The 27,204-nt window shown below is 44.4% G+C and overlaps 1 protein-coding gene across 1 annotated transcript in view; it reads left to right on the top strand.

Moving 5' to 3' along the window:
• Positions 1-27,204, top strand: part of LOC146859963 (uncharacterized) — a 219,363-nt gene that overhangs the window by 134,910 nt on the left and 57,249 nt on the right. Inside the window, exons 2-3 of the mRNA XM_085643715.1 lie at positions 25,527-25,656; positions 25,734-25,934. Coding sequence (XP_085499841.1) covers positions 25,527-25,656; positions 25,734-25,934 — 331 coding nt within the window. The remainder of the gene's footprint in view (positions 1-25,526; positions 25,657-25,733; positions 25,935-27,204) is intronic.

Here is a 27,204-nt window from a genome sequence, read left to right as displayed (position 1 = left end):
CTGGCTCCACAGCTTCACCGTAGGACAGTAGGAAGGATGGAGACCAAGTGAGATGAGGGCTGTGATAGACGACTGGTCCAGCACAGCAGAGGCAATGCATGCTGGGGCGAGGCGCACCAGGAGAGCTGGGTGGGTGCATTGGCTCACAAAAGCAGAAGCGGTGGGTCAGGTGCAGGGCCAGAGGTGCATCAGCGGAGCTGTGGGGGAGCCCCGGTGCACTGGCACAGCAGTGGTTTACAAGAGCAAATGATGATATAGACCCCAGATGACTTACCTTGGGAGACCTCCCAGGGTTTTGCAATCACATGGTGATTGAAACATGTGTGTTATGCAGGCCCTGAAATAAGTGCATTAACAAATGATGAGAGGCATAAAAGACTGGTATTCAACAGGAGACATATTACAGGCTAGGAAAGAGGCCCATCGGGCGATATGAGGACAACGTGCTTAGCACTTGATCAAATGTTGAGTTGTTGTCGAAGCGGGACAGACTCACAAAATCACTCCCTGGGCCCTATCGCATAATCGACCTACCCACCTTGTATAGACACCCAGATCTATTTGTCATTCCACAGACCTGCCTGCTCAGTGAACCAGTACTGATACCGAACTACCTGCTTTTTACACACCTGGATCTGTCTATCATTCCTCAGACCTGCCTGCTCACTAGAACAGTACTGATGCAGACCCACATGCCTTCTACACACCTGGATCTGTCTCTCATTTCACAGACCTGCTTGCTCACTAGAACAGTGCTGATACCGACCTACCTGCTTTTTACACACCTTGATCTGTCTATCATTCCACAGACCTGCCTGCTCACTAGAACAGTGCTGATACAGACCCACATGCATTCTACACACCTGGATCTGTCTCTCATTTCACAGACCTGCCTGCTCATTAAAACAGTACTGATGCAGACCCACATGCCTTCTACACACCTGGATCTGTCTCTCATTCCACAGACCTGCCTGCTCAGCGAACCAGTACTGCTACAGACCTACCTGCTTTATATGCACCTGGATCTGTCTCTCATTCCACAGACCCTCCTGCTCACTAGAACAGTACTGATACAGACCCACATGCCTTCTACACACCCGGATCTATCTATCATTCCACAGACCTGCCTGCTCACTAGAACAGTACTGATACAGACCCACATGCCTTCTACACACCTGGATCTGTCTCTCATTTCACAGACCTGCCTGCTCACTAAAACAGTGCTGATACAGACCTACCTGCCTTCTACACACCTGGATCTGTCTCTCATTCCACAGACCTGCCTGCTCACTAGAACACAACTGATACAGACCCACATGCCTTCTACACACCTGGATCTGTCTCTCATTCCACAGACCTGCCTGCTCACTAGAACAGTACTGATACAGACCCACATGCCTTCTACACACCTGGATCTGTCTCTCATTCCACAGACCTGCCTGCCAATTGGACCAGTGCTGCAACCAACCTACCCGTCTACTGCCCAGCTGGATCTATCTGTCATCCGGCACGCCTGTCTGCCCGCTGGCTCAGTGTTGTGATTGACCTACCTGCCTTTTGCTCATCTAGATCGGTCTGTCGTTTTGCACGCCTTCTCGCACACTCTCCGAAGTCTGCATGCTCATCTGGATAGGTCTGACCTGGTGCACACCCTAAATATTACATACAGCATATCGAGGCAGCATATATATGGCCAGATGTTCAAATCGTGTTTGCGGTCTGCAAGCGCAAAAATACCTTTTCAAATGTACAAAATGTAAAATGCGATTTAGTAACGTGTTACCGAGTTGCAATTTGCATTTGCGATTTGGTATTTGGAGTTTTGGGCGTCCATTCCAACTACTGAAGCAGATTGGTATGTATTCCTGTATCGCGACTAAATTCTAGTCGCAAACCAGTACTACTTTCCCACCAGTTTAAAAGTGGTGGTAACCCATTCGAAAAGGGAAAGGGGTCCCCTTTGAGAATATTATAACATAACATGTGTATTTGTAAAGCGCACGTTCACCGATTGGTCTCTTGGCGCTGAATGGCAGATGTTTATTGTTACCCAATGTTAAAAAGATGTTTTTAAGAGAAGGCAGCGGTCCCACGCACCACTGCCTACTCTTAAAAAATGAAACTATAACGTTTCATTTTTTTTCTTTTTAAATGCATCTTGTTCTCCTTCATGGAAAACAGGCTGCATTAAAATAAAAAGATTACTTTATTAAAAAGCAATCAAAGACATGGTGGTCATTCTGACCCCAGCAGGCCACCATCCCTGTGATAGCTGCAATTCCTAATTGGTTGCAAATTGCGACCTACGTCATTAATATTCATTTGGTGGGTCGATTTGCGACCTACTAGGAATAGCTATTTGGGAATAAAAGTACTTCATACATTAGGAATACTAAGTTCCTAATTGCAATTTCGAGATAATCGTAGTTGGGAAATTGATATTGCTAATGTTTGTACATCGGGTGCATAAAATCCCAAAATATCAAAAGGTAAGTAAATATAGATGTTCTATGTTTAACTCCACTTATATGTACCTTGATATCTTCTTAAAGGTCCGCAGATGTGTATTCATAGTAAATCTATGCTTCTCGATATGCACTTATCTTTTGATAGTTTGTCCCTCGATATTCTGTTAAATATATTGTATCACAAAACTCTCTTTCTGCATCTCTGGCTCACAATAAAATTAACACTTTCAACACATTTAAACCTCACTTTTCCTTCTGGAGATTTCGAACAGCACACTCTGGTCCAAGCCCATCCTCTGTGGAATAAAAGACTCGGCTTTATGCCAAATGAGTTCCATCCGTGCCCTCAGTTTGCCTTCTCACCCGTCCCTTAAGGCCGCTTAATCCAACTGGTAACACAGCATCACATGCACAGGTGCAGACCTGGGCTGGGACAAGCCCTAGGATAACAGAGCTCTTGCACATCAGGAAAGAGGCAGAGAGACTCACCTCCTGGTGCAGTCCGTGCGGGCAGCAGCAGGTCTGGGGCGCTCACTCACGCAGACTGAGCTCCCACAGCAGCTGATGGGGTCACTGGGGCATCGGGGGCCCAGCCCTCCCCTACCCTCGCCGGCGCGCAGCACGTGGCACAGTTTGCAACAAGGTCAGTTTACACAACTTGCGAGTCACAGGGTTAGCCGAAGTGTTACATTGTTGTGATCCAGAGGCACTTTTCACACTGTGTGCTGGCGCTCTGGTGCCAGGCGGGTCAGCTGCACTATCACGGCCAGATCTGCGCTCACCCCCTGCATTTTATTTCATACATATATCCAAGCCCATCCTTTATTGAAAGAAACATTAAGAACAACCTGTACCTCGTGCTCTTGTTGAGTAGAAAATGCACATTCACAAATGACGTCTCTGCTCACTGACTGATAGGAGCCCCCCTACACATTCCCAGGCCAGCTTGCTTCTCTGCGTCATCAGGGAGGGTACCAAGAGAGACTGAAAGTTACAAATCAGGGTACAGTGAGTCTAGAGGTGTTAGCGCGAGCTGATCCAAACTATTACCCATACAAAACGGGCCCAGATCACTGTCACCGGAAGGAGTTCTTATTCAGCATCTCGTGCCCCCTCCGCACCAAAAGCATCCTTCTTCAGCATGAATGACTGTGGCCGGCTAGACACAGGCACCTGGCCTGAGGCAGGCAGAAGTGGGTCATTTCATTTGTCAATAATAAATCAGGATTATGTGCCCAAAAATATTCTACGAGGCCTCTGCCCCCCCACCCCCACAAGATACACAATATTAAGGCACTAGAACGACAGTAAATAGTACAATATACAATGTGCCCCAGGGGGAGACCAAATCATATATTAAGAAAGTGGTATAACAACTACGACTTGACTAGACTCAGTTACTAGAGCACGTAGAATCGCTGGGACCCCAAGGAATCACCCAAGGTAGTGACACAGGGGACCCATAGGGGACGCCTGCAGTGTGAGAACACAGCCGCGAGCTCCGTACTCTGTACAATCCTATGGGAAAGTCGCAGTTGGAATTTTAAAGATTAAGGACACTTAGGAGAGGACTTGGAGCAAACCCTTGGAGACTTAGAAGATTCTATGGCCAGCACCCATGTGAGCACCGGAGTACTCGTGTTACCTAACCCAGGGAAACCGGGTACATAGGTGTCAAATCTTGTCGGGAATCTTCATCATTTTCCATGGAGAGTTGCTGCAAAGTGCTGCTGCCGTGAAGAGGAAAAGTGTCCAGTGTGATCCAAGCCTGGATCGGAGATGTGAAGAACCTGAAAGCAGAGGGGACAGAGTCTGGGTCACTTCAGGGTGACCAGGGGCACGGTAGATCAATGCTCCCCAATGTCGGGTGTTTCAGGTTAGAAGAGGTGAAGCTTGACTCCGCTGCTACGGGGATCAGAAGATGTCGACGATGACCACAGTCCGCAGGCGAGCTGTCCCACAAAGGATGTCGAGTGCTGGGGGGTCGGTTTCCAGATTGGAGACCAACAAGCCTTGGCAACGGCAACCCATGCGGTGAGAGTAAAAAGGCTTCGGTGTGGACCAGCAAGGTCCTGTGGACTACCCAAGCAATGGCGAGTCAGGGCATGTCTGGAGCAACCAGGTAAGCCCACTGAAAGTTAAAGTACCCTTCTCAGGGACCCACAAGTTGACAGACAAGGGATCGCAAAGGGACCTTGAGAGGAATCACTAAATACCAGCCCAAGGGTCACTCGTGGAGTGTAGGCCAGTAATCTTCAGTGGAATCACTGCTCGGGGTCTGGACTACTAGTAACCCAAAGCACAGCCCCAGGGATTGCCAAAAAGCATATGCTGCTGCAAATGTGCACGGTGTCCAGGGGTTCGGGTTGCACTGTCCCCACGAGGGCTTTGGATCTCAGGTTTGCTGAGAGCATGGATCAGCCTCGAGGAAGCTTGGAAACCCACCTCATGTGTTGCAATATCTTCAGAATCCTTCAGGAGCTGCGTAGTTGCAAACCGGACAGATGCGTCTTTGGTGCCTGCCTTGCAGGGGAGTAACTCCTTTACTCCAAGGGAGATTCTTCGGTCATCAAACGTCATGTAGATAGTTGAATTTCTGGGATTCTGAAGCAGAGTTTCGTCCAGGTAAATCTAAAGTCCTGTAGCCAGGGGTTCCTACTTTATACCCAAGGAAGGGTTGGAGACCCACCTAAGGGAGGGTCAGGACAGAAGGGTGGCTACACCCATGTATTTTGTCCAGTTTCGCACCAGAGCAGGGGCTGATAGCCCTTGCAACCGGTTTGAGCTGTACTATGCACAGGGACACCAAATGTGCCCCCAATGCAGGCATCAAAGCACTCTTGGAGTGCACCCACCCAGGCACAATACACTAAAGCATGTCTGGGAGGTGGTCACACCTCCCTGTGACAGGAAACCTATTGTCCAGCCGTCCCCTGCCGGAGTTTCGTCCAGCAGCAGGAGAGCAGACTTGTATCTGTGGCTGGCAGCATCCATTTTGTGATGCCAGGGCTTACAAAGCTGGTACCGGGTGTACCGGTGCTGTCATATTTCTCCCTCTAATAGGGTGGAATCATACCTCCCACACCAGTTACTGGGGTGGAGGTATGATTCCAAGGTGTTTGACACCAAACACAACATATTTCCATGCAGCCGTTTTAAAGTTAGCATTTACCGCGAGGTTATAATGCACTTAAGAGTATAGGGTTTGGCTGCATCACAAACAACCCCGGAATAGAGGTTCTGAAGGCTGCAGAGGGGCTCTGCTCATGCAGGTGTATCCTCTCACATAAAACCCAGCACCCTGCCTTCAGGATTGATAAAGTCTGCCATAGGGGTGACGGATAGGTTTATATGTGCAGTGATATGGATAGATATAGTTAACCTATATCTAAGTAAGGGGTGCATGCACCACCTTACACAGGCTGCTGTACCAGACCTGTTGTGTCATTTTGAATGGTCTCCCAGGGGTGGCATAATACATGCTGCAGCCCCTGAGAGGCCTCTGTGGTACCTATGCCCTAGGTAGATACCTAGTATACCATATACTAGGGACTTAAATGGGTACCCCAGAATCCAATCTGAAGTGTACCTAAAGTACATACAGTCAATTTAGAGAGAAAGCAGCTAGGGTCCTGCATAGCAGGATCCCAGCCAGACTAAGTTGAAATAGTGAAACCTCAGCAAAAAGTGGGGGTAACTATAAGAAGCAGATCCTACTCTCCTACACATCTCAGTATAAACAATCAACCAACTTACTGAGCATGTAAAAGTGCAAGTGCTGGGGTGTGTTGGGGAGCCGTGCAATTTGAGCAAGAGCTAGCAGCACAATGCGTCATGGAATATGTACAAATCAGCAATGGTTATCTGGTTAAGCTGATACCTAATGGAATAGGCAGCTCAAGGCCTAATTCTAGCGCGGTAGGTCGGGTGGGCCAGGCCCACCCAAACATGAGTCTGGGCCACCCAAACATGAGGCTTGGCCTTCACAGTGAATCTGCCAACGATGCACAACGATAATAAAAAATGTACCGATAACTCTAGTGATTTATGATCCTGCTGGAGAGCAATCATTTTATCTGTTAGTAGTTTTTAAATGCATATAAACTGAATTGTATGTGGATAGCTCAGTGGGTTACTGCCTTTGTTAGAGACTCTGCACGTTCCCCCTTCTTCCTACCTCCTGAACAATCAACAGGAAGAGGCCGTTTACGTCGTAAATGGGGTTCAAAGTGGGGAGATTTGCATATCAAAAGAAAGTTGAGGCTTGTGTGAAACCATACGACGCAGTGGACTTAGTAGGATACAAAGCGAGGCAGTATAGCCCATCCTGCCAATGCGCCTGCTGCTGCTGTGTGCAACATTCAGCTCAGACGGACATTCTTACTGGACTAGCTTTGCCTTTCATCCCTATGAGTTTGAAATAGGCACTGTGAATTCGGGATGATATGTACCCACAGATGACCTAGTCCTGTATGGTCATACCCTGAGAATGAGTTACAATGTGAAACAATACCGTGGCGCTCGCCTAAATCCTTCTATATAGCACTCCCCATTCAAACCAACATCCTTGAAAGGGGCGTTTTAATTTAAAATAAATGCAAAATTTACTGCACCACTGTCCCCTACAGGTAAAAAAAAACACATAAAATATATACATATAAACTAATAACTTTTTACTTTTTACAAAGGCATGCAATTGATAACAGATACTAAAAATATCGATTTGTGTTTTTTACACGGGTACTTTCAGTCCAGAAGTCTATCTACTCGGTGCTTTTCATTGGCATGCTGCACCAATCACTTTACACCCAACAAGCCCTTCACAACAATGGCAGGTCGGAACACTGATGTAGACATGCGGAGAAGACATACGTTAGGGGCAGTCATGTTCATTCATTGCAAGGGCTATGTGCTGGAAGCCTGCACAGCGAGCGTGTCTTTTTAAGTGCTTGCTGGGAACAGGTGGCGGAAAGATCTGTCTGAAGGACAGCCAGAGTATTCACACTGAAGAAATGCTTATTTTTATTTATATGGTGCGCATGTAGTCCGAGTTAACGTGAGAGACCTTTAATACAAGGCACAATAGACACTGTACATTATGCACATTCAGAGCCGAAACACCTATATCACGATGCTTTATCAGAAGTAGTAAGTGCTATATAAATAAATTGCCATTCACACGTGTCCTCATTACAGAAGTGCTCTCTCGATGAACGAAGGTTGTGAGTGAAGAATTTGAAGAACCGCAGGACGAGGGAGCGTCATGGCCAGAAGAGGCGCGAGATTTAAAACAAGCATTTGCAATGCAATAGGTCTTGCATTTGCTAGAGTTTGAGCTACTGGCATTGTAAATGACAATGCCTTTTCTTTATGTGTTGTTTTTTTTGTTGTTTTTTTTAAATTAGAGAAGAGTGCTTAAAACATGCACATTTAATTTTAGTATATATCCACTTTCCACTAAAACAAGTCAATGTGAGAGGGTCATATGCAATTGTTAATCCTTTAGGCAAAAACATTCAGGTGTCTGGAACTTTTTCCCCACGGACGCACTGGACAGCCTTGAAGAGAAGATAGCATCATATACAAAAAGATAAACTGTATTCTTGTCAAAAAACCCTGCTTCCTTTTTCAGGTCTTAAACAATGTTAGGCTTGCTAAAATGCACAATGTACAACATGAAGCACCATGATTCCTGGGCATGCTATGGTCTAGACAACTTATCAGCAAATACAATCCTGTGTAAAGCTTTAAATCAGAAGGGAGCAATTTCTTTCTAACTTGCACACAATTAATACATGTGATCCTGCAAGATATTAAAAATCATATTACACGATACATTTATACACAGAAGACATCAAAGCCTGAAAGTACATGTTGCATGTGATAGACATAGAGACATAGTGACACATTAGACAGAGATAAGTGAAGTAAGAGGCACTGGACAAGCGTGCTTTAAAGCCTGAGATGAAGAAAACACATTCATAAGATAACATTAATACACATAAATTAGTGGAAATAATACATTCTAAGGCATATTTTGCTTATAAACCTATATTGATGACAATTTTGATACTATGTGAAGTGGCCTAGTGATTTTTATGCTTTTTGTTGAGAAATCATCAGTTAGGAAAGTCGATGCAAAAATGTATAGCAATGAAGTACAGGCTTGAGATTTTGCAATTGCTACTAGAGACTATGGGGCATATCATCAAGACAGGCGACAAAACCACCGCCGCCCCAGCGGCAGAAAACCACCGCCAAAACGGCGACAACGGGCCCGACAACACGCTCCACGGAAACCCAATCGAAGCCCATGCCAGATGTCCTGCACATCCAACATGGGCTTCAACCGGAACCCCACAGAGCACACCACCAAGCCCACCATCGCCGCCCCAGCGGCAGCCCTCCGCCGCCAAAGCGGCGACAACCCCATCGCCTGTCCCGACAACATGCCCCCAAGTAGTTTATGAAATATGAAAAACAACTTTAGTGGAATGGAAATTGAAAAACGTGCATTTTCTATGAATATTATAAGATTTTGTGGTGGTAGGGTATTTCTCACCTTAGTTATTTTTATGTAATAATATTGTGTGAAATGTATACATTCTTCATTTGTATTGATTTAATTTCATTATGTTTGAAGTAAAGTCAGAGCTCATGTCATTTAAACATACAATGTTAACTTAAAGGCCTTCAAAATTTTTTTTTCTGATGCTGACCTTCTCCCTGATTTAATACAATGGATTGTTCTTTGCAAGTAAAATGTTACATATTTTGTCCTGTAAACATCTACACTCTGACATTTTTCAATGCATTTACAATTTTCACAGTGAAATATTCATGTGGAATTTCAGCTATGGCTATAAGTCGCAACTTCTCTTCCAATGTGAGGCCTCTGAGGACTTGCACATTTTATTTTCTCATGACTAGCTTGGGAAACCAGCTTGATGTTTCAATCATATTAGGTGGCATGATGTGAACTGGGTCATATGATAGTCTTTTATTTTTTCTTTCTTTTTTTTTATTTTTTTTTTATTAAACATTTTATTGAGGTTAACAATGATTCACAGTCCGATACAGTTAATTGTTCCATTCTAGGTTCTGTACAATCATTTACCCATTCTTGTGTCATGGAGAGTTCACCGCTTATACAATTGGATTTGCTTTTTGACCCCGTCCCTTAACTTATAAAAGCGTTGCGTGACGACCACCCATGAACATTTTTAGTCACTCAGGTCTGGATCTGAATCCCTTGGTGGTGGAGTACACAAATTCCCTCGAAATTCGTTCCATCTGCCCCATACCCTCTTCCATTTTTGAGGACAGCCTCTATGAAGAAAGACTGCCTTTTCAGCCACCATGGCCCCGTCTAGGTCAGCACATCATTGTTTATGAGAGGGGGCCAATGGAGCCCCCCACTGCCGGGGGATATTTCTCTTGGCATATGCCATACCTATGGTTGCCCAATTTTGCTCCATGTGGTTCAAGCCTGTGGGATCCCACACATTAAGTAGACAATTCCTCGGTTCAAGGGCGATCACCTGACCACTAACCTTGGTGAGTGTGTCGAGTATGGCCTTCCAATAGGTAGCGATGTGGGGACAGTCCCACAGTGTGTGGTAAAAGGTACCCACTGCCCCACAGCCTCTGAGGCAAAGCGGGGACTCCGCCCTTCCTATCTTATAGAGTGTGGTCCTGGTGTAGTAGGTTCTATGCAGTATTTTAAGTTGCACCAATTTTAGCCGCGAAGGGATCGCCACTTCCCGCGGGGAGGCGAGAGCGTCCTGCCAGTCTTGTTCGTCCAGTTCGCCTATTTCAGTTTGCCATTTTTCCCTAAGGGTCTGGCTAGGGTATGTGTTGGTTTTTAAAACATAAATAAAAGGCAGTGTCATTTCCAATGCCAATAGCTTAAACTCTTGCAAATGCAAGACCTATTGCATTGCAAATGCGTGTTTATTAAATTAGCAGTTGGTCATTAGGGCAACTGTGGAACATACTTTAAAGTGCGTACTAATTATATTTACTGCTATATTCAATGTTTCAAGTTTGGAGGTGATTTTACTAATGTTTTTTACCAGGAATAATGAAACTGGAACTGGATGGTGGCTGGTATGGGGCTGGGGACCAAGGTCAGCTGTGAGATAAGGTGCACTGGAGAGGGGTGGTAGAAGAGAGGATAATCAAGCCTGTAAGGGAGTGCGCTGCAGAGTCAGGGGTCAGGTGGAAATAGTACTGAAGAGGGTTTCTCCCTGAAGGCTCGCACAGAGGGAGCCCGAGTAGTGTCACCTGCCTGATACTCCCACCTCAGAAACGTCCTCTTCCCATCAAAGGGACATTACATGGAAAAAAACCTCTTTTTGAGAGTGATAACATTTAGAAATAGATATGGAAAACAAGAATGTGTTTTACTGGGCCCTTGTAAGACTAAGGAGAGAGAAATCGGGCCTGCAATGGCCCACCTGAATGCACCCTGGGCCCACCCAAATAAAGATTCCTGGAGCCGGGCCTAGGCAGCTCTCTCAAGCGCATGCCACGTACCTGTTAGAAATGACGCTACGAAATTGACCACAAACAACTTATCTGATGTAATGCACAGCACCATTGCTGATTTAACACGTCTAACCCCATAGTGTTTAAAAAGGGGTAGGAGCCATCGCCGCCCTGCAGAATCATATTTGTTACATAAAAGCATAAAATGGGTTAAACTGTCTATTCCTCCAAATTTACAATCCCAGTGCCAAAATCTAGTGGCGAGCATATCGATTCGAGTGAGATAATCTCTGGTTGGCAGGATACCCAGCTGGTATTTCATGTACAATATTCGTTTCAGTTCAAGATACAACACATCCAGATATCCAGAGCAAGGGGAAGGGGCCATAGGCATTGCTAAAATTATTGTCCGTGATAGGACCTGGCTTCAACGCCAGTTAAAAAAAAAATGATACTTTCATAATACCGCTCTCTAATGAAATCTGCGGTATCCTGCCTGACTCTGCCATGGACGTCCCACAAGGACTCCATCTGCACCTCAGTTAAAGTTTTCTGTACATGGGACGACCATGTGTAGCCCCTGCAGGCACCGCTGGCGGTCACTTCTTCTAGGGTTTCCAGGTATACTGCTGCCTTAGAATTTCTTGCCAATCTAACCCAATAGAGGATTGTCCTAAGGGCTATAATTTCCTATTTCTGTACATTTTAGTGCTGATGTATGCCTAACCGTACTAAAATGCATTAGTCACGCTTTATAGCACCCCTGAACCACCCCACGAGGCACGCTCTTCGAGGAACTGCATTTCAACAACGAGCGCCTTAGTTGTGGGTGCGCTGTACTGGCCAGATGAAAGTGTGCTCTGTGACTGTCGCACCAGTATTCGTCTTCTTTAATTCTCATTATAAGTGCTCACAGGTCATAAACAAACTCTGTAGGCACGGGTCAGTCAGAAAGTGATTATTATGACCAACATCAAGCCGAGACCCGCACTGCAGACCACTTACTCTTCTAACAGTTCTGGGCCGGGTGAACAGTGTGGCTCAGGGGCGGTGGCTTTAGATGTCTGCCTTCAGGTTAAACATCCTGCTGCACAGTCAGTCAGTGTTAGAAGTGGACGGGATCAGAAGGGCACGGCGTGCACCTACTTTAAAAAATTATTCCAGTCCGTTCCTCTACTTCTTAGTTTTAAAAAAGCGTACCGGGACTACAGGAAAAGCCCTACTTTAAAATTACAACTTTATCTTTCAGCCTCAGTGGTGCACATCAAGGAAGGCCTCTGCAGTGCCCCCGACCTCCCCCTTCCCCTGTGTCTAGGAGCCTGCAAAGCAACGTGGAAGGGCCATCTGTCTTAGGATGGCACGAAAACGGCTACCTCTGATGGCCCTGCTGCTGCTGTGAGCCTGTGATTCACACCTCATTTAGCGAGGAGGCTACCTGCCTTCACCCACTGTGACCAATACAATGGTCACATCAGGATACTTTGGTGTCCCCTGCCCTAATTTTCAGGCTCACGCAGACTGACGGATGCCACCATGGGATATGTGTCGTCTCTTGGATTGTCTTCCATTTTCCTCGTCTGGAATACCATAAAACAAAGGGAACATTTAGCATGAGGAAGTCCTGCTCTGCCTCTAGTACAGCGGGATGTTCTGCGAAAGAATGCCAAAGCTAATCTTTTGTTTGTGCATTCTTCTCTTGTCCCGAGCATCCCCTTTTTAGGTCTCGCTGAGTCAGCGCACATGCGCTGCTCGGAGAGACATTTAGTAGATGAGTTTTCAAAGTGCTGCTGGCTGGCCTAGCGCTTGCGTACACGCGAGTGTGCACGCGCGCAGCCGGCCACCAGCAGTCTTTCATGGGTCATTAGAACCGTGATGACTTTCACTTTCGCAAAAGTCAAGAAATAGAAAAAAACATCTATTTCTTTACTTTTGCTATTATCACGGCAGCCGTGCTTTACTTTTAATGTTCAAAGTAAAGCGCTGGTGCTGCGATGCTTGTTCTCGCGCACGCAGCCAATGCTTGTTTTTTTTGTTCCTTAACTTTCGCGGTCGCGAGGCCGCGCTTGTGTTTTTTATTTATTATCTTGCCTCCCAACGCGACTTAAGATCCCACACCCCCTCATGCGAGACCGCACGGAGTTCTTAAATGTACACCAAGCAGGGTTAGGCTCTGGGGGTGTGCACTCCTCATCGCCTGGGCGCCGTGCTTCATGTTTGAGCAAAGCACGGCGCATACAAACAATGGTGGGCGGGGCTTTTTTTTTCTCACAACAGGCTCCCTTAAATTTCAGTTACTCATGTTTTTTTAACCAGCTTTGCACTTACGCTTCAGCAGTCGCGCCTCTGCTTATGTTTATTTTCAGCAACTTTCTCTTTCAACAAGGCGGCACACACCTTTCTTTCAGTATGGCTGGGCTTTTTTTAGGTCTCGCCTGTGCCGTTCCCCCACACCACCTCACCCCTACCATTCTTCATGCCCTTTCTTCCAAGTCAACATTCTCTCTTCCTGCTCCCGCCACTCGCCTTCTTCAAACTCCCGCCTCTGTTCCTTCTCCACACTCTTCTCTTCTCTAGACGGGTTTGGTGTGTTTTCGCCAAAGTAAATAAACCACTTCCATGAAAAGTTCTCAAAACAATGTAGTAATTCCGCACTCCCCTTCCCTGTTTTCCACGTGTACATCCCCTCTTATCATTTTATAGACCGCCCCCTGCACATCCACGACGCAGGGACACCCCCCCGGCTCCACACGCAAAGACCCCACTACCTCTTCCAGTCCAACCCCTCCGTCCCCCGGCAGATGAGCCGGGCTTTGTACCTGAACACTTTGGGGCGCGCAAGGGGTAAGAAAGCGCTATACAAATAGCAATATATTACCTGCAGCTGCTGTTGTTTTCCTAAACGCCCAGGGTGTCTATGGCTTAAGAACAAGGTTCGGTGCAAGGACTGATCCGGTCCCCCAGATCCCAAACTCGCCTCTCGTTCCTTGTCTCTGAAGTGCGAGCTGCCCCCTCCTCCGCTCACCCCTCTATCCGTCTCTCTGTTCTCTCCTCCTCTTTACTTCTCTCCCTCTTATTTCGCCCTCCCTCCCCCTTTTCCTCCCCTCCCCTCGACACACCTAATTCCCTGTTCCCAGGCACTCGGATTTCTCCATTCATGTGGTGTCACTCAGAGTACTTATTAATGCTAGTGACACCTCGTTCTCGAAGCTGCCAATTACTACCCCTGAGCCCCTCCCCGCACACTCCTCCATTTTCGAGTAGGGGTCTAAAGTTGCTGAATTTTTACCCTGTCCTGACAGCTCTTTCCTCTGCCAGGGCTGCCACTTAGGCCCAACATCGCTGTGGGATAGTCAGTTCACTCTTACATGAACTACTCCTCTCTCGAGTTCGGACCACCCTGCCCTCTCTGCCTCCTGCCTGTCCTACCCGCTCAGTGGTCAAAGTGGAGGGGATCGGAAGGGCACACCCAGGCATAACACTCTGCAAGGACGAGGGAAGAGCAAATTACCTACCCGAGGCCACTGGCTCTTAAACAGCGGCAGCTCGCAGTAAAGTATTTTACATTCTTTGGGAATATTTCATGTCTCTGTTGGTTTCACGAATCAATCGAATGCATTAAATATTTAATTTTTCTAATCTTGAGTCGGCGCTCAAACTAGTATTTAGTTATGCAGCACAATATCCTTGGTGCAACAACATCAAGTGTTGCATGGCTAAACACTTATAAGGTACAAGGTTTAGCCATGCAATAGCTGATGTTGTTGCACCAAGGATATTGTGCTGCAAAACGAAATACTTATAAGGTCCCAAAAGCGAGACCTATTGGTTATGCCAATGCTTGTCTATCTATAAAACGGAGGTTAAACGTTAGCAGAAATGGCGTAACACTGCTGCTGGCTTTATCGACTTTCATTAGAATTCTTGTGAATTATTAACATGCTTTAATGATGTCAGAGAAAGCAATCAACTGGCTTCAGTCCCATTACATTCTAAGAGGCAGTCATTATTATGTTAAAAGGTATGTGCCAGTTACTGCTATCGCTGAAATATAAACTCAGTAAGCATGACAGTAAAATATGGCCTCTTTTAAACTTGGCCTGTCATCCAAGACAGAGGAGCATGAAAGAGCTATGAGAAAATTCTGCTAGTCAGTCATGGGTTTCTCTCAGCGCCCGAGTAATGCTGGAGCTCTTTCAGTTGATGAAAGTCTTATTCCTATTCAAACATGACACCATAAAAAGCAGATAAAGTGAGAAAGCCGGTAGCGAGAGCCCAAAAGATTTATTATCACTTATTGGTAGTCCGGTAAGGAGAGATTAGTAGTTTCTCCGATCCACTTAAAGTGAAGGATCAATAAAGAACTGCGACAAGTTTTCTTTTCCTGAGTGTTATGCCAATGGAACAGTAAAATGTATAAACTATTTAACTGTGTAGGTTTTGCACAATGCCCTTTCTCACTGTGGCTGGTGATGCTTGAGAGTAGTGTAGTGTAATGCTCGAGCTGAACTAGAGCGTACAAAGCGAGTAAGCGTGCCTTTTTTTTAGGAGGATTTGCAGTCTGGGTGTTGCTACTCCTAAGAACATTTTGAAAAAAAAAACTATAGGGTCAAATACTTCATTTTATTTTTAACACCCCATTTTTACACAAATTCTCTCAAAAGCCATTATTGTGCCAAGCCAACATAGCCTGATGCTCCCCAGGAGTTGACCAAATTTTTTTTCAAGATGCACAATATGTTCCTCTCATAAGTAAATATTTACCTCCACTTTGCCAAGGCCAGTGTTTTGTCATGCTTGCTCACATGTTCTCACTAAGGGTCAATACCCCCATTATTCATTCTCATTCATTTCCGTTTTTCTTAAAATTGCTCACTTGCGCTCACTCTTAAACATTTGGTTTTGCATTCTCACTCTCACTCAGTCTCACTTTCTCCTACTCTGATTACCTCATTCTAACTTACAGTTTCACTTACTCTACGTGACTCATTCTCACTCACTTCCTCTCACTTTTATCCACATACACTTTTTCACTCATGCTCAGTTACATTCAGGCACTTAATCATTTAGTTACTCGCACTCATTCTTCTTTGCAGGACACTTGATTACACATGTACTATACTATGTTTGAGCAGCTAGCTGGCTGACATGAATATAAAGGAGCCCTTGTGGGTTTCCGTGAGTCAGATCAGATTCTCTTGAAGAGTCCCTTTCTCTTCCGAGCCCTGCCTAACACATGTGTACAGGAGGAGCCCTGTATTTATGTCCTCAATGTTTGAGACAATAAATACTCATTGATTTCTGAACAATGAGAGTAAAAACGTTAAGGTAACATGTAGTTCCTGCTTATATTTTGCATGCTTTACATAGTCTTGCATTCCCTATGAGTGTTTGCTTTTTCCAGAAAGTTCTTCCTTTTTTTTCAGGCAGTGCATAATTTGAATCGAGTCACATTCCAGGTGTTTATAATGGGGCAGAATTGGGTTGTAGCTACGCTGCAGGCAGTGCGAGTTTCACTCAGTGGAGCAGAAGGGTGTTCGGAGGGGATAGGATGTGGCACTATGGCGAGAGCTACCGAATTTGGAACTGGGGAACCTGGTTCAGGCTCCATGACTTGTCCATCAGACCACTCTCCTGAGGGAGCGCATTCCCCTACTAAACCTTAGAAGGCCTTACTAGACCTTAGAAGCCCTGGTCTCTTAGCAACAGCAGGTGAACCCAGTGTGGGTTAACCTTGAAGCCCTGTCCTCCACAATCCATACTGAAGTTCACCTTCAGTCTTGCGGGCAGGCCTACGAAGCAGAACATCCTAGAGCAACAGTGACTTTGTCACTGAGGTCACAGGACCCTTGAGGCCAGTCAGCCTCACCCATTGGTGACTCCATTGGCCTTGTTCCAGTAGTACTAATGCAACTCACCAGGGATTGGCAATGCAGGATTTGCATGCACACCAGACTAAGGGGCATGTTTACAAGGGCCTTGTGTCATGCTTGTACCTTGCAACGTGGTACATGCACAACACAAAGCTCCAAGTCATATTTTAAAAGCCACGTTAAGCCACTTAGCATGTCTTTGAATGGCTTCATAGATATGGAGTAATACAACGCAGCACAAACTGCTGCATTGCCTCACTGTGTGCAAGGGAGGTGTTCCGGTGGGTGTTGTGTGGAAGACTGGTTTTGTAACTGGGGACTAGTTTTGCAGCAATGTTTTAAATTGCCCCCCAGTAACAAAACCAGCAGAACTGTGCAGCATAATAACTCTTAAAAACGCATAAATCACTGCAGAGTTCCTTGTAAACCCAGTAGTTTTCCTGCAACAATAAAAGTCTCCCACGCAACTCCCACGGTTTTTGACGCATTCACAGATTTACAAGGACTTGTAATCCTGGTAATGCATCAAAATATTGTTCCTCCTTAGGGGAGGCATAACTAGGAGAAATATCTTTATTTCTCCTTGTTATTTCCTCTTTCAAAGTGTGCTTTGTTCTGCAGCATACATAGAAAGAGGGAAAAGCCTCTCTTGATTGTTTTTGTACAGTAAGGTGTCCCTTCCTGCACAAAAACAATCCTGCATGCAACGGAGGCACCCTTGCATCGTTGGGCAAGTGTGCCTGAGTTGGCGCTAGGCTGCAGAAATGGCGCTAGCGCAGGGGGAAAAGACTGGAATGCACCATATTGGATAAAAACCGTGCATTCTTGCCCTTTCCCTGTGATACAGGGCATAGCAGCAAAGTAACTTGCTGCGCTGCCCTGCGCCACCATTCCCATAAATATGCCCCTAAGCTCACAAACTTCATTCTCTCTCTGCTTCATGCACAACCACTTTTAGCATGTGCTGCCTGCTTTGGGGCCACTGCAATTATGCAGCAATGGAGGAAAAGATTATGTTGCAGTGTTGACTAAATTATGCAGCAAAAAAGACTGTAGTGTTATGTAGTACATTTTCTGATACTTTATTATTTTGACATTTTTACATATACTAACAGTCTCTGCAAAGCTTTTGCCTCATTAATGCCAGTGTAACATGCAAATGCAGTGGTGAGAAAGGTGACCAGTCAACCTTTGCACACGGCCTTCCACTTCACAGCAACATAAGTCACGTTGTTTAGTAACTTTTGATCTGTTGAAGCTACAAACAATTTTTTTGTTAAAACCATCAGATTATGCGGCAGATGTATCATGTGGAAAATACGGCAGAGCTATAATTATGTGGAAAACATCTGTAAAATATGATATTTTACCATTCATGTTTGAACTTATCTCATGCATTGGGTGGTATTTCTGGACACCTATTGTGCTCACGGTGAGGCAAAGGATGAATGTGTCTAATAGTGACTGAAGAGGATAGTAGTTTGAAGGGAAGAAAATAACTGATTGAGATAATCTGAGGACCACTACCTATTTCTGACCCTTCCAATGTTTGAGTCTCATAATTTCAGAATTGATACATTTGTATCTTATACGGTGAGGGATAATTACAAAACCTTTGTAGCAGGTTGCATGTATTTGATACCAGGCAGTACATCATTGGTTTCAGAGAGTACAAACAAAATAAAAATTGCATCCCTGAAAGCCTGAAACCATTAGTGCACATTATAGACACCTTTTGCTGAATGTGAATGGGGCTTTAGTGTAATGAATGATGTGCTCACACCACTTCGGAACAGAATATCAATCAATCGTCTGTCTTCTATAATTTTCATAAAAATCATAGAATTTAAACCTGAATTTTATGTTCAGAAATGGTTGGAAAAAGGGAGGAGAAGTGCCAATGAAAGAAACTGCATGGCTCAGAGACAAATGGCTTATGATTCCATTTATAAGTGTATTTGGAACATTCTGTGATAGGAAACATGTCCCACATTGTAAATGTATTAAATGTAAACAACTTATATATTAAACTTCAAATTTATTTATTTATTTATTTATTTCTGAGTTTGTAGAGCGCCTGGTTACACTTACCAGTGTGTCCCCGCGCTATCAAGGATTGCAACAGCACCTACTCAACGAGACCAAGTAAAGCAGAGGGGTTAGCCTTTAGGGAAGAGAAGCGTCTTCAACTCTTTTCGAAAAGTCAGTTCTGATGATTCTATCCGTAGACGGGGGGTGAGGGTATTCCATCTACGGGCAGTTAAGGAGCGGAAGGATCTCCCTCCCATCCTAGCCTTCTTAATTCTAGGGGCCAAGAGGAGTCCAGCTCCGAGGGATCGCAACTGTCGAGCAGGAATGTAGGGAGAGAGCAAGTTGCGCAGGAAGCCCGGGCACTTCCCCTGGACTATCCTGTGGGCCATGCATAGAGCCTTGAAATCAATACGTTCCTTGATAGGGAGCCAGTGTAATTTCTCCAAGGGTTTTTTGAGGGAGCTCTTCTTGGTAGCCAAAGCACCAGGCGAGCAGCGGCGTTTTGGATAGTCTGGAGTCTTCGATGGCAACTTGCATTTGCTCCCAGATAAAGGACATTCCCATAGTCCAGCCTGGAGGTGACTAGGGCATGTACTAAGGTTTATATAAACATGTTTATCGATTGTTTGAATTAAATAACGTTATAAGCTGTAACTGGTCAATGAAATGCAAAACGTACTAAAAATTGGTATGTTTTGTTATTTCTAGCCACACCTCTGACTCCACACACTGATCCAATCCTCTGTTTATTCCCGCCCCCTGATTCTCCGCCCACAGTTCCCCTACTTTTTTCCCCCACTTCGACCACTGCAGTCAGTATTGTGAAAAGCAGGGCACAAGTGGACGCCAACCCCCCTGAAAAGAAGTTGGGCTGCACAGAAATATGCTTAACTTGTCCCTATGTAATTTTCAGACACCGGGACACGTTTGGCAGCGCCTGTACATTGTCTGCTTTCCATTTCCAGCAGCAACGCGCAGGCCGCGAGGGGGCTTTTTTTTTTTACCTTCAGCTGGGTCGAAGTTAAAGGTGCCAACAGGCCTCCTTTTGTTTGAAGATCCTGACAGGGGGCGGCTTGGAACCTCACACTTAAATGGGGGAGAAACAAAGGCACACAGCTTCACAGGTACTTAAAGAGAGCAAAATATATTTACTGTCTACAGTGTCTCTGTGCGACAAGATGGATGTCTCAAACGGATATTCATATGAAGTGCAATCTTGTGATGCTCGTTGTCTCATGATTCTTCTGGGTCAGAGGGGGTCGTTATAAAGTAGACCAAACTCACATCAAGGGCAATCAGAAGCTTTGCACTGGACCAATATGAATGAATGCATTTTATTTTAGAGTACATAATGGAAACTGAATGTCATCGTGGCATGTAGGGGACCTGAGTCATTTGAATAAAACTTGTTTTGCCCAAGATCACACTATTTGATAAAGACAGGAGGCTGAGACTGAAAGGTGTACCCTGGCTGCAGATTATCTATCTTTCTGTTGAGTCAAAGGCCTCCTTCAGAGGCCTAAAGCGAACTCATCAAAGCTGGCAAGATGGCTGCTAGTTACATCTTCTACTGAGCTCTACTGTGAGCTGCAGGGCAAGGGTTCGAATCCCGCCAAAGGTCACTCAACCTTCCATCCACATGTGGTTGGTTAATCAGATGCCATTCATTTGGGTCACAGTTACACCTCTATTTACATCACCTGGTGTGGCATGAAGCACTAGATCAAAGCAATTTATTATTATTATAGAATCTTCGTTGCCTACCCAGAACATTTGAAAATCAATAGAAATTAATATCAATAATACATTATTATAATATAAATGGTTATATAAACATAAGCCTTTTGAATAGTTACCCGATGATAGCTATAAAGGAACAATCTCTTTGTAATTTATAGGTGCCCCCTTTTAATATTTAAACGTTGTAAACATATCATCGTTTCAGAATGGAGAACTTTTAATGCTTCGCTAAAAATGTTTTTCAACGCCACTGTAGGTGATTGTTTTATATGGAGCATCTGGTTAGTGACCGTCGCTTGAAAGGTGAGAAGATTTATGATCTAAAACATAGACTTGTGAAAGAGAGCAAGTAAGAGCTGACTTTTGGCTGACGTCTTTAATGAAGCAAACTTCCAGCAATTCGTGATCCTTAACTGAGAGGCTGTCATTGTGTAGCTGGAATAACCTGTGCTTGGTTTCCATAGTGGTGAGGTACAAAGCATCAACTTGGCGCTCCCCGTAAGCTGGACCGCTGCGACCCCCTCCACCCCCCCCCCCCCACACCCCGCACTCTGCTTGTCCTTGTTCAGGACAGAGAGAGGGCTCCCTTGTAGGTCCATGATGGGAACCTTTGTGGGCCGGGTTATGGACTGCGGGCGAGTGGATCAGGAGAAGCGCTGGGAGTTGGGGGGGCCGAACAGGTCAGGGGGCGGGAGACTGCCGAGCACCAGCAGCCCCCCTGTTGCCACCAACTGGCCCTCAATACCTCTTTAAAACTAGCGATAGTGTCGATCTTTCGAGGAAATATTCAGCTCGAATAATGTGGGCTCTGTTTCCAAAGACGTAAAATGCAAACGTGTGAAGATGTTCCAATGACTCCCCGTTTAACACTAAACAGAAGCTTGACGGCAGCCCCATTGCCCTGCTCAGCTTCCTTCTCAGCCTCCAGTCCACCCTTGTGTAAGGTAGCTGTAGGATGCACTACCAGAAGTCCACAGGGCTAAATGAATTGTTCCTAAACGGCGATCCAGGAGTACTTAAGGATGCGACACTTGGTTGTCGCCATTCATGTCCGGGAATTCGCATTATCTCAGTTTTGGGAGGGAGGGGGCAAGCCAAACCAAGACCAATTTTTCTGTGTATAAAAGGCCGCTTTATTGAAACAGGTGCATATCACAATTTATTAACACTGGCAACTGCCTTACAAAACTAAAACCTCACTATACATAAATTACCTGACCCCTTGTTCCCCCCACCCCTACGATCCCCACATCAAATCCCCCACCGCCAAATACAAAATAACATTCCATAACAATAATATTACACAATCTTACACAATATAGCATTTAGAAATCCTAACCTCCTATGACCCAAATCCCTACCTGCCTTTATGCAACTCTAACTAACAAACCTCTAATCTAAATTTAGCCTACCTGGTTACCTTATCCCTGCTCCTGCTCACAAACTACCAACATTTAACTAAAAAACTACAGCCAATCTTGGCCAACTTTCAACAACCCCGCCAGCACCTGTTACAAGCGACAAATATACAACATATATCTCCCCTATGAACCTGTTCCAATATGCGCCTCTGATAAAAATCCCAAAACGGGATAAAACCCCCCAAAAAACCTGAAAAACTAGGGGGGAGGGTGGGATAAAACACCTAATCTGCACAGCGTGAAGAAACCTTATATACTTTTGGGCTATTATTACAAAATTGGGCTACAATTTAGCTAATCCCAATGTAGCCCAAAGTCTCTTCAAAATGGCAGCTCCCTGGCCAACCCCTCCTAATCTGCCCGGGGGGTAGATCGGCTCGGCTGCCCCCAAATCCCCCTTCGTATCGGCTGTTACTGAACTGTACAGAGTTTAACAATATTTAAATCAACCAATATTTTCCGAACACTGCCTATTCTGTTTGACATTGTGTGCCGTATGCATTTATTGAAAGAAACAAAAAGAACAGCCTGCAGCCCGCGCTCTTGTTCTGTAGAAAATAGATGTTTACAAATGACGTTCTCTCGGCTCACTAAGAGCCCTCCTACACATTTCCAGGACAGATTGTTTCCCTGGGTCATTAGGGAGTCTGTCAAGAAACTGGAAGTTGCACACCAGGGCAGAGGGCGTGCGTCAGCACGATCTGCTATCACACTACCACCCAAACACAAAGCGATGCAGATCTCTGTCACCTGAAGTAGTTCTTATTCAGCAGCGCGTGCCACCTCCGCACCTGAGAGCACCATGGTTCCTCGGCATGACTATGGAAGGGCGGGGTAGACGCAGGCACCTTGTCTGAGGCCAGCAGAAGGGGGTAATTTGTCAAAAATCAATTAGGATTATGTGGCCAAAATTATTCTATGAGGCCTCTGCCCACTTCGCCAGCAAACAGATTACATACGGTAAGAATGGCTGTCCACAAAGTTGTCAGATATAATATCAGCTAGTTCCTTGAACAATATAGATAAACACAAATGAGCGAGCGTGCTGACTCCTGAAATTGTTTGCAGACAAATTCTGCATCAACAGTAAGACCTTTTTACCCAATAGGTTTTAAGATATTACACAATCATCTACTTTTATCAGATGTCACTCACCTTTGACATCTGGTCTGGAGGAAGACCCCAGCACCAAGCTGTTAGAAATGTCAGGCTTAGGGTGATCTTCCACCAAATTTTTTGCCTCATTCCATTTTTACTCATCTCGTTTTGTTGGGCTTTGGACTCTATGCACTTTACCACTGCTAACTAGTGCTAAAGTGTGTGTTCTGTCTCCTTTAAACATGGTAAAATTGGCTTACACGCAATTGGCACATTTAATTTACTTATACATTCCTAGTAAAGGGGTACTACATGTGCCTAGGGCCTGTACATTGATTGTTACTAGTGGGCCTGCAGCACTAATTGTGTCACACACTTAAAAAGCCCTTTTAAACATTTCTCATGCCTTTCTATTACAGTCTGTGTGTGCAGTTAAACACAGGTTAATTTGGGGATTACTTGTGACTTCACCTTGACAAAACCTGTGCCGGCTGCTTGAGTAGGGTTTCACTCCCTCAACCAGTGACCCAATTTCCAATGCAAGCCATACAAGTGGTTAAAACAGATTCACTATTTTGTACCAGTTATGGTGGCACAATTGTGAATTATTCCTCAAATACATATAATACCCTCATTTCGAACATGTGTACACATTTTCCAACCAATTATTTAGCCTAGTATCAGAGAGCTGCAGTGCATGCAGGTAAAAGCGGTGGGGCAGTGGGGTGGGTGGGGGGCGGATTTTGACAGAGGGTGAGAAAAATAATTATTTATTTAATTTTCCCTCGTTGTCATCTGACGAAGACCCCACCCCGCCCCATCGCCCCACTGCTCTTACCTGCACAAGCCACGGCTTGTAGCAGACAAACATTTGGCATTGAACCCATCTCCAAATGTGGGTCATATGGCCCATCTGTATGATCTCAATGTTACTTCTGCCAAGCGTTGACGGTGTGTTCAGGGTATCCTCAAGTCTAAATGTGTGCACAGTAGATAGCGCAGCAACCTGATGATCCCGGTCTCATCCAAGGGTTCTCTGTTCCTGAAAATCAATATCATAAAATCATTGAGATGGCATTATTTTAACATTAGGAACTCTTTTGAGTCTTTTTAAGCACACTCGAAGCTCTGGTGGGCTACCAAGCTATGTTAAAAACAAATGAAAAGTGTAGAGAGAAAAGGGGAGAGAACAGAAAGTGTCTAAAACTACATGAAGGCCAACAAATGGGTATTCACATTTTATTAGAAAAGGTGTACCCATCACAGGTATAAAAACAAGACATGATATATTGAATCCTGTGATGGGAGTCAGCATGTAAGTAGATCTAAGTGATTCCTCGTCTTCACCAGGCGCGGCACATAATATTTACACGCTACAAGTCTTCGTGCCATCAGAGGGTTGTACCCACTGTGGAGAAAGCGTAATCTCTGCCGTTGTTAAACCAAAGGTACATTCATATTTAAATAGGGCTGGTGGACCATTATATTGACAGAAACAGTACTCCGTTGGCAAAATATAAGTTAGGCCCAAAATATAAATTAGGCCCTAAGACACCGGACCTGGTTCAACTTTTTTGAATGGAAGACACAAACATCTTAGTCACCCAAATGATAACACCAGGAGGATTATGTCTGTGTAGTAGTCGTAACTTATTTATGTAATGCTACAAGTGTCATGAACACAGTCCTCAGTTGGGAAGATGATTGTAGTCATTAAAGTTCCTGTCCTCAAATTTTGCATAGGCTGTGCAGATGTGCCACCATCCTCCCATCCTTACCTTAAGATTCGGAGACTTTTCCTCATGAGGGCGTGGCTGCTACGCTGCCACCCTCTGAAATATCAACTGGTGCCACCAGGGGGACAGACTGTGGGGAGACATACTGCTATCCTATTTAAGATTCCTTTAAGTTGCTTAATATAAAGACAGCAATAGTGTCTACTGCGCTTCGATCTAAATGCTGATGGTAATCCGGTACCATAGACTCAGGGGACTGGTTTTCGCCTTTGCTTTCATTGATTGTGATTGAATTTAGTTTGCTGAGAGTCAGACTTCTTCATCAAGAGGGATTTACGTTGAATGGCTGAAAATTAGTTTACTTTCGGGGTGACTCAACACATCCCAATATTTAATAGTAATAACACTAATGCTTCAAATTTTGATATCATATTGCATCCATGGTGGATAAGTCTTTTCTCAGGGACACAGCGTTTTCTTAGTGGTTCGCCTTGGTCCTTAAGCGCTACATCAATTTCATGATATCGATGGTCCTTGAGGTTCTCTTTGCGCAATCTTCCTCGCTTCACTGCTGACGTTGGAAGCTTTGATCCTATGATATACCTAAATGCTCTTTATCTGTTTTAAGCTGGTTATCATTTTATATTGCAACTTTTCCATTTGTATTCTCAGATCCTAAGAGTACACTCACTTTATTACCAAAAGCGAGCCATCGCCACATCTGTGACTGGGAAAATATTCTCTCTGCCATTGAAGTTGAAAACAGTGAAGTTCTGTTTGGGAAATTCGACGCAGAGAAAGGGTATGTGAAGAAATATTTAATGTATGAATGTATTACCAGAGAAGGAAGTACTGAAAGGATTTTCATGATTTTTACAGACCGCGAACTCCAGGCTTCCTACTTCCTTGAAGATCTCCTGTCCCAGTACAGCTTACCGCTGACCATGGTGTCTTCAACTGACCTATCGTTTAAGGAAAAAAGGGGCTCAAGCTCAAAACCTACTGAAAACATTCTTAATGTCCTCACTGTTTCTGAAACCTACGAGGAGCATTTTATTCTTGGACATTCAATAGAAAAAGGTAAATGTACAAACCTTAGCACAATTAATAAAGATGCTGACGAAATTGATGTTAATTTATCAGTGTATGATATTCTGATTAATGCAAGAAAGATGAAAAAGACAGCAATGCTGAAATAATATTTCTATTTTTTTTTCCAAATGTATCTTTGGGTGTTCTGACCCTTTTTTACTTCTTGAACTTTTTCTGCCTTATGTTTTTATTTTATAGTCTGTACGCTGCCTGCTGTTCAGACCCTACAGCCAACGATTAGGCTAAATATTCCCCTTTCAGAAGGCAGTTGGGTCTTGCAAATCCTCTTTCTAGTTCCTTTTCGAAAATTAGAAAGAGAACCTTCAGGACTCCATCCTTTATACTCCTCTCTGGTACCAAATGCAGTGAGGCACATGCTTTGACATAGAGACTACCATAAAACTGGCAATTCCCCATCCCAGCTACGGAGAACTGAAATTAATAGCCTTACAAAGCTGTTTGCCATGTTTGCTACTTGATTAGTTTCCTTTTATTCATTATTGATTCATCATCATCATATAATCTTTATTGCGATCACTTAAGATCATAAAAGACATTATCAAATATAATATCGACCCAACCATTTAGGGGTGACAGCATAATTAAACATAAAATATATAAAAATTGACATTCTTCTATTAAACAGATATTAAATGTCATAGATATATAAAAACATAAAGCTTAATTCTGGTAAAAGTCCATTCTACTAGCTATTTAAAATCTAAGGAAATACAATCATTAATGAGCACAATTATTTCGAAATAATTAAATAGCAAGTCTATACAAATTCATACAATGGCATATCTTAAATCACAATGTTTATGAAGAGAAGAAGTAAGATCCTGATGCCTGGGACAACACACCATTTATGCATTAAGCTGCTATCAGCAAGATGTTAACCTAACCATTCCTTTCTCTGTTATCTTCCTGTACAGCCATTGGTATTTCTCGGCCTATTCAGTTTTTACAATTTTTTTCTCGAATTAGCCACATCCAGCTTAGGAATTTAGCTACAGCTATTACACATGTTACTTCCGTGCTGGTTAATACAATTCTCATGGCTATGGCGATACTCCTAACACCCATATTTCTGCATAATGGCCGTAGCCATTTTCTCCGTGGTGCCTGCTATGCAGGGCAAACAAATAAAATGTGCGAATACGTCTCCTCACCCTCTAGACACAATTTGCACTTGCTGCCATTTCCTGTCTGCCATTTGCATGTGAATATGTTTACCGGTAGCGACCCAGCCCGAAAT

Source organism: Triturus cristatus, chromosome 3_1, assembly GCF_964204655.1.
Source record: "Triturus cristatus chromosome 3_1, aTriCri1.1, whole genome shotgun sequence".
Lineage (NCBI taxonomy): Eukaryota > Metazoa > Chordata > Amphibia > Caudata > Salamandridae > Triturus > Triturus cristatus.
The sequence above is the reverse complement of the archived record's forward strand: the minus strand, read 5'-3'. Positions and strand labels throughout refer to the sequence as shown.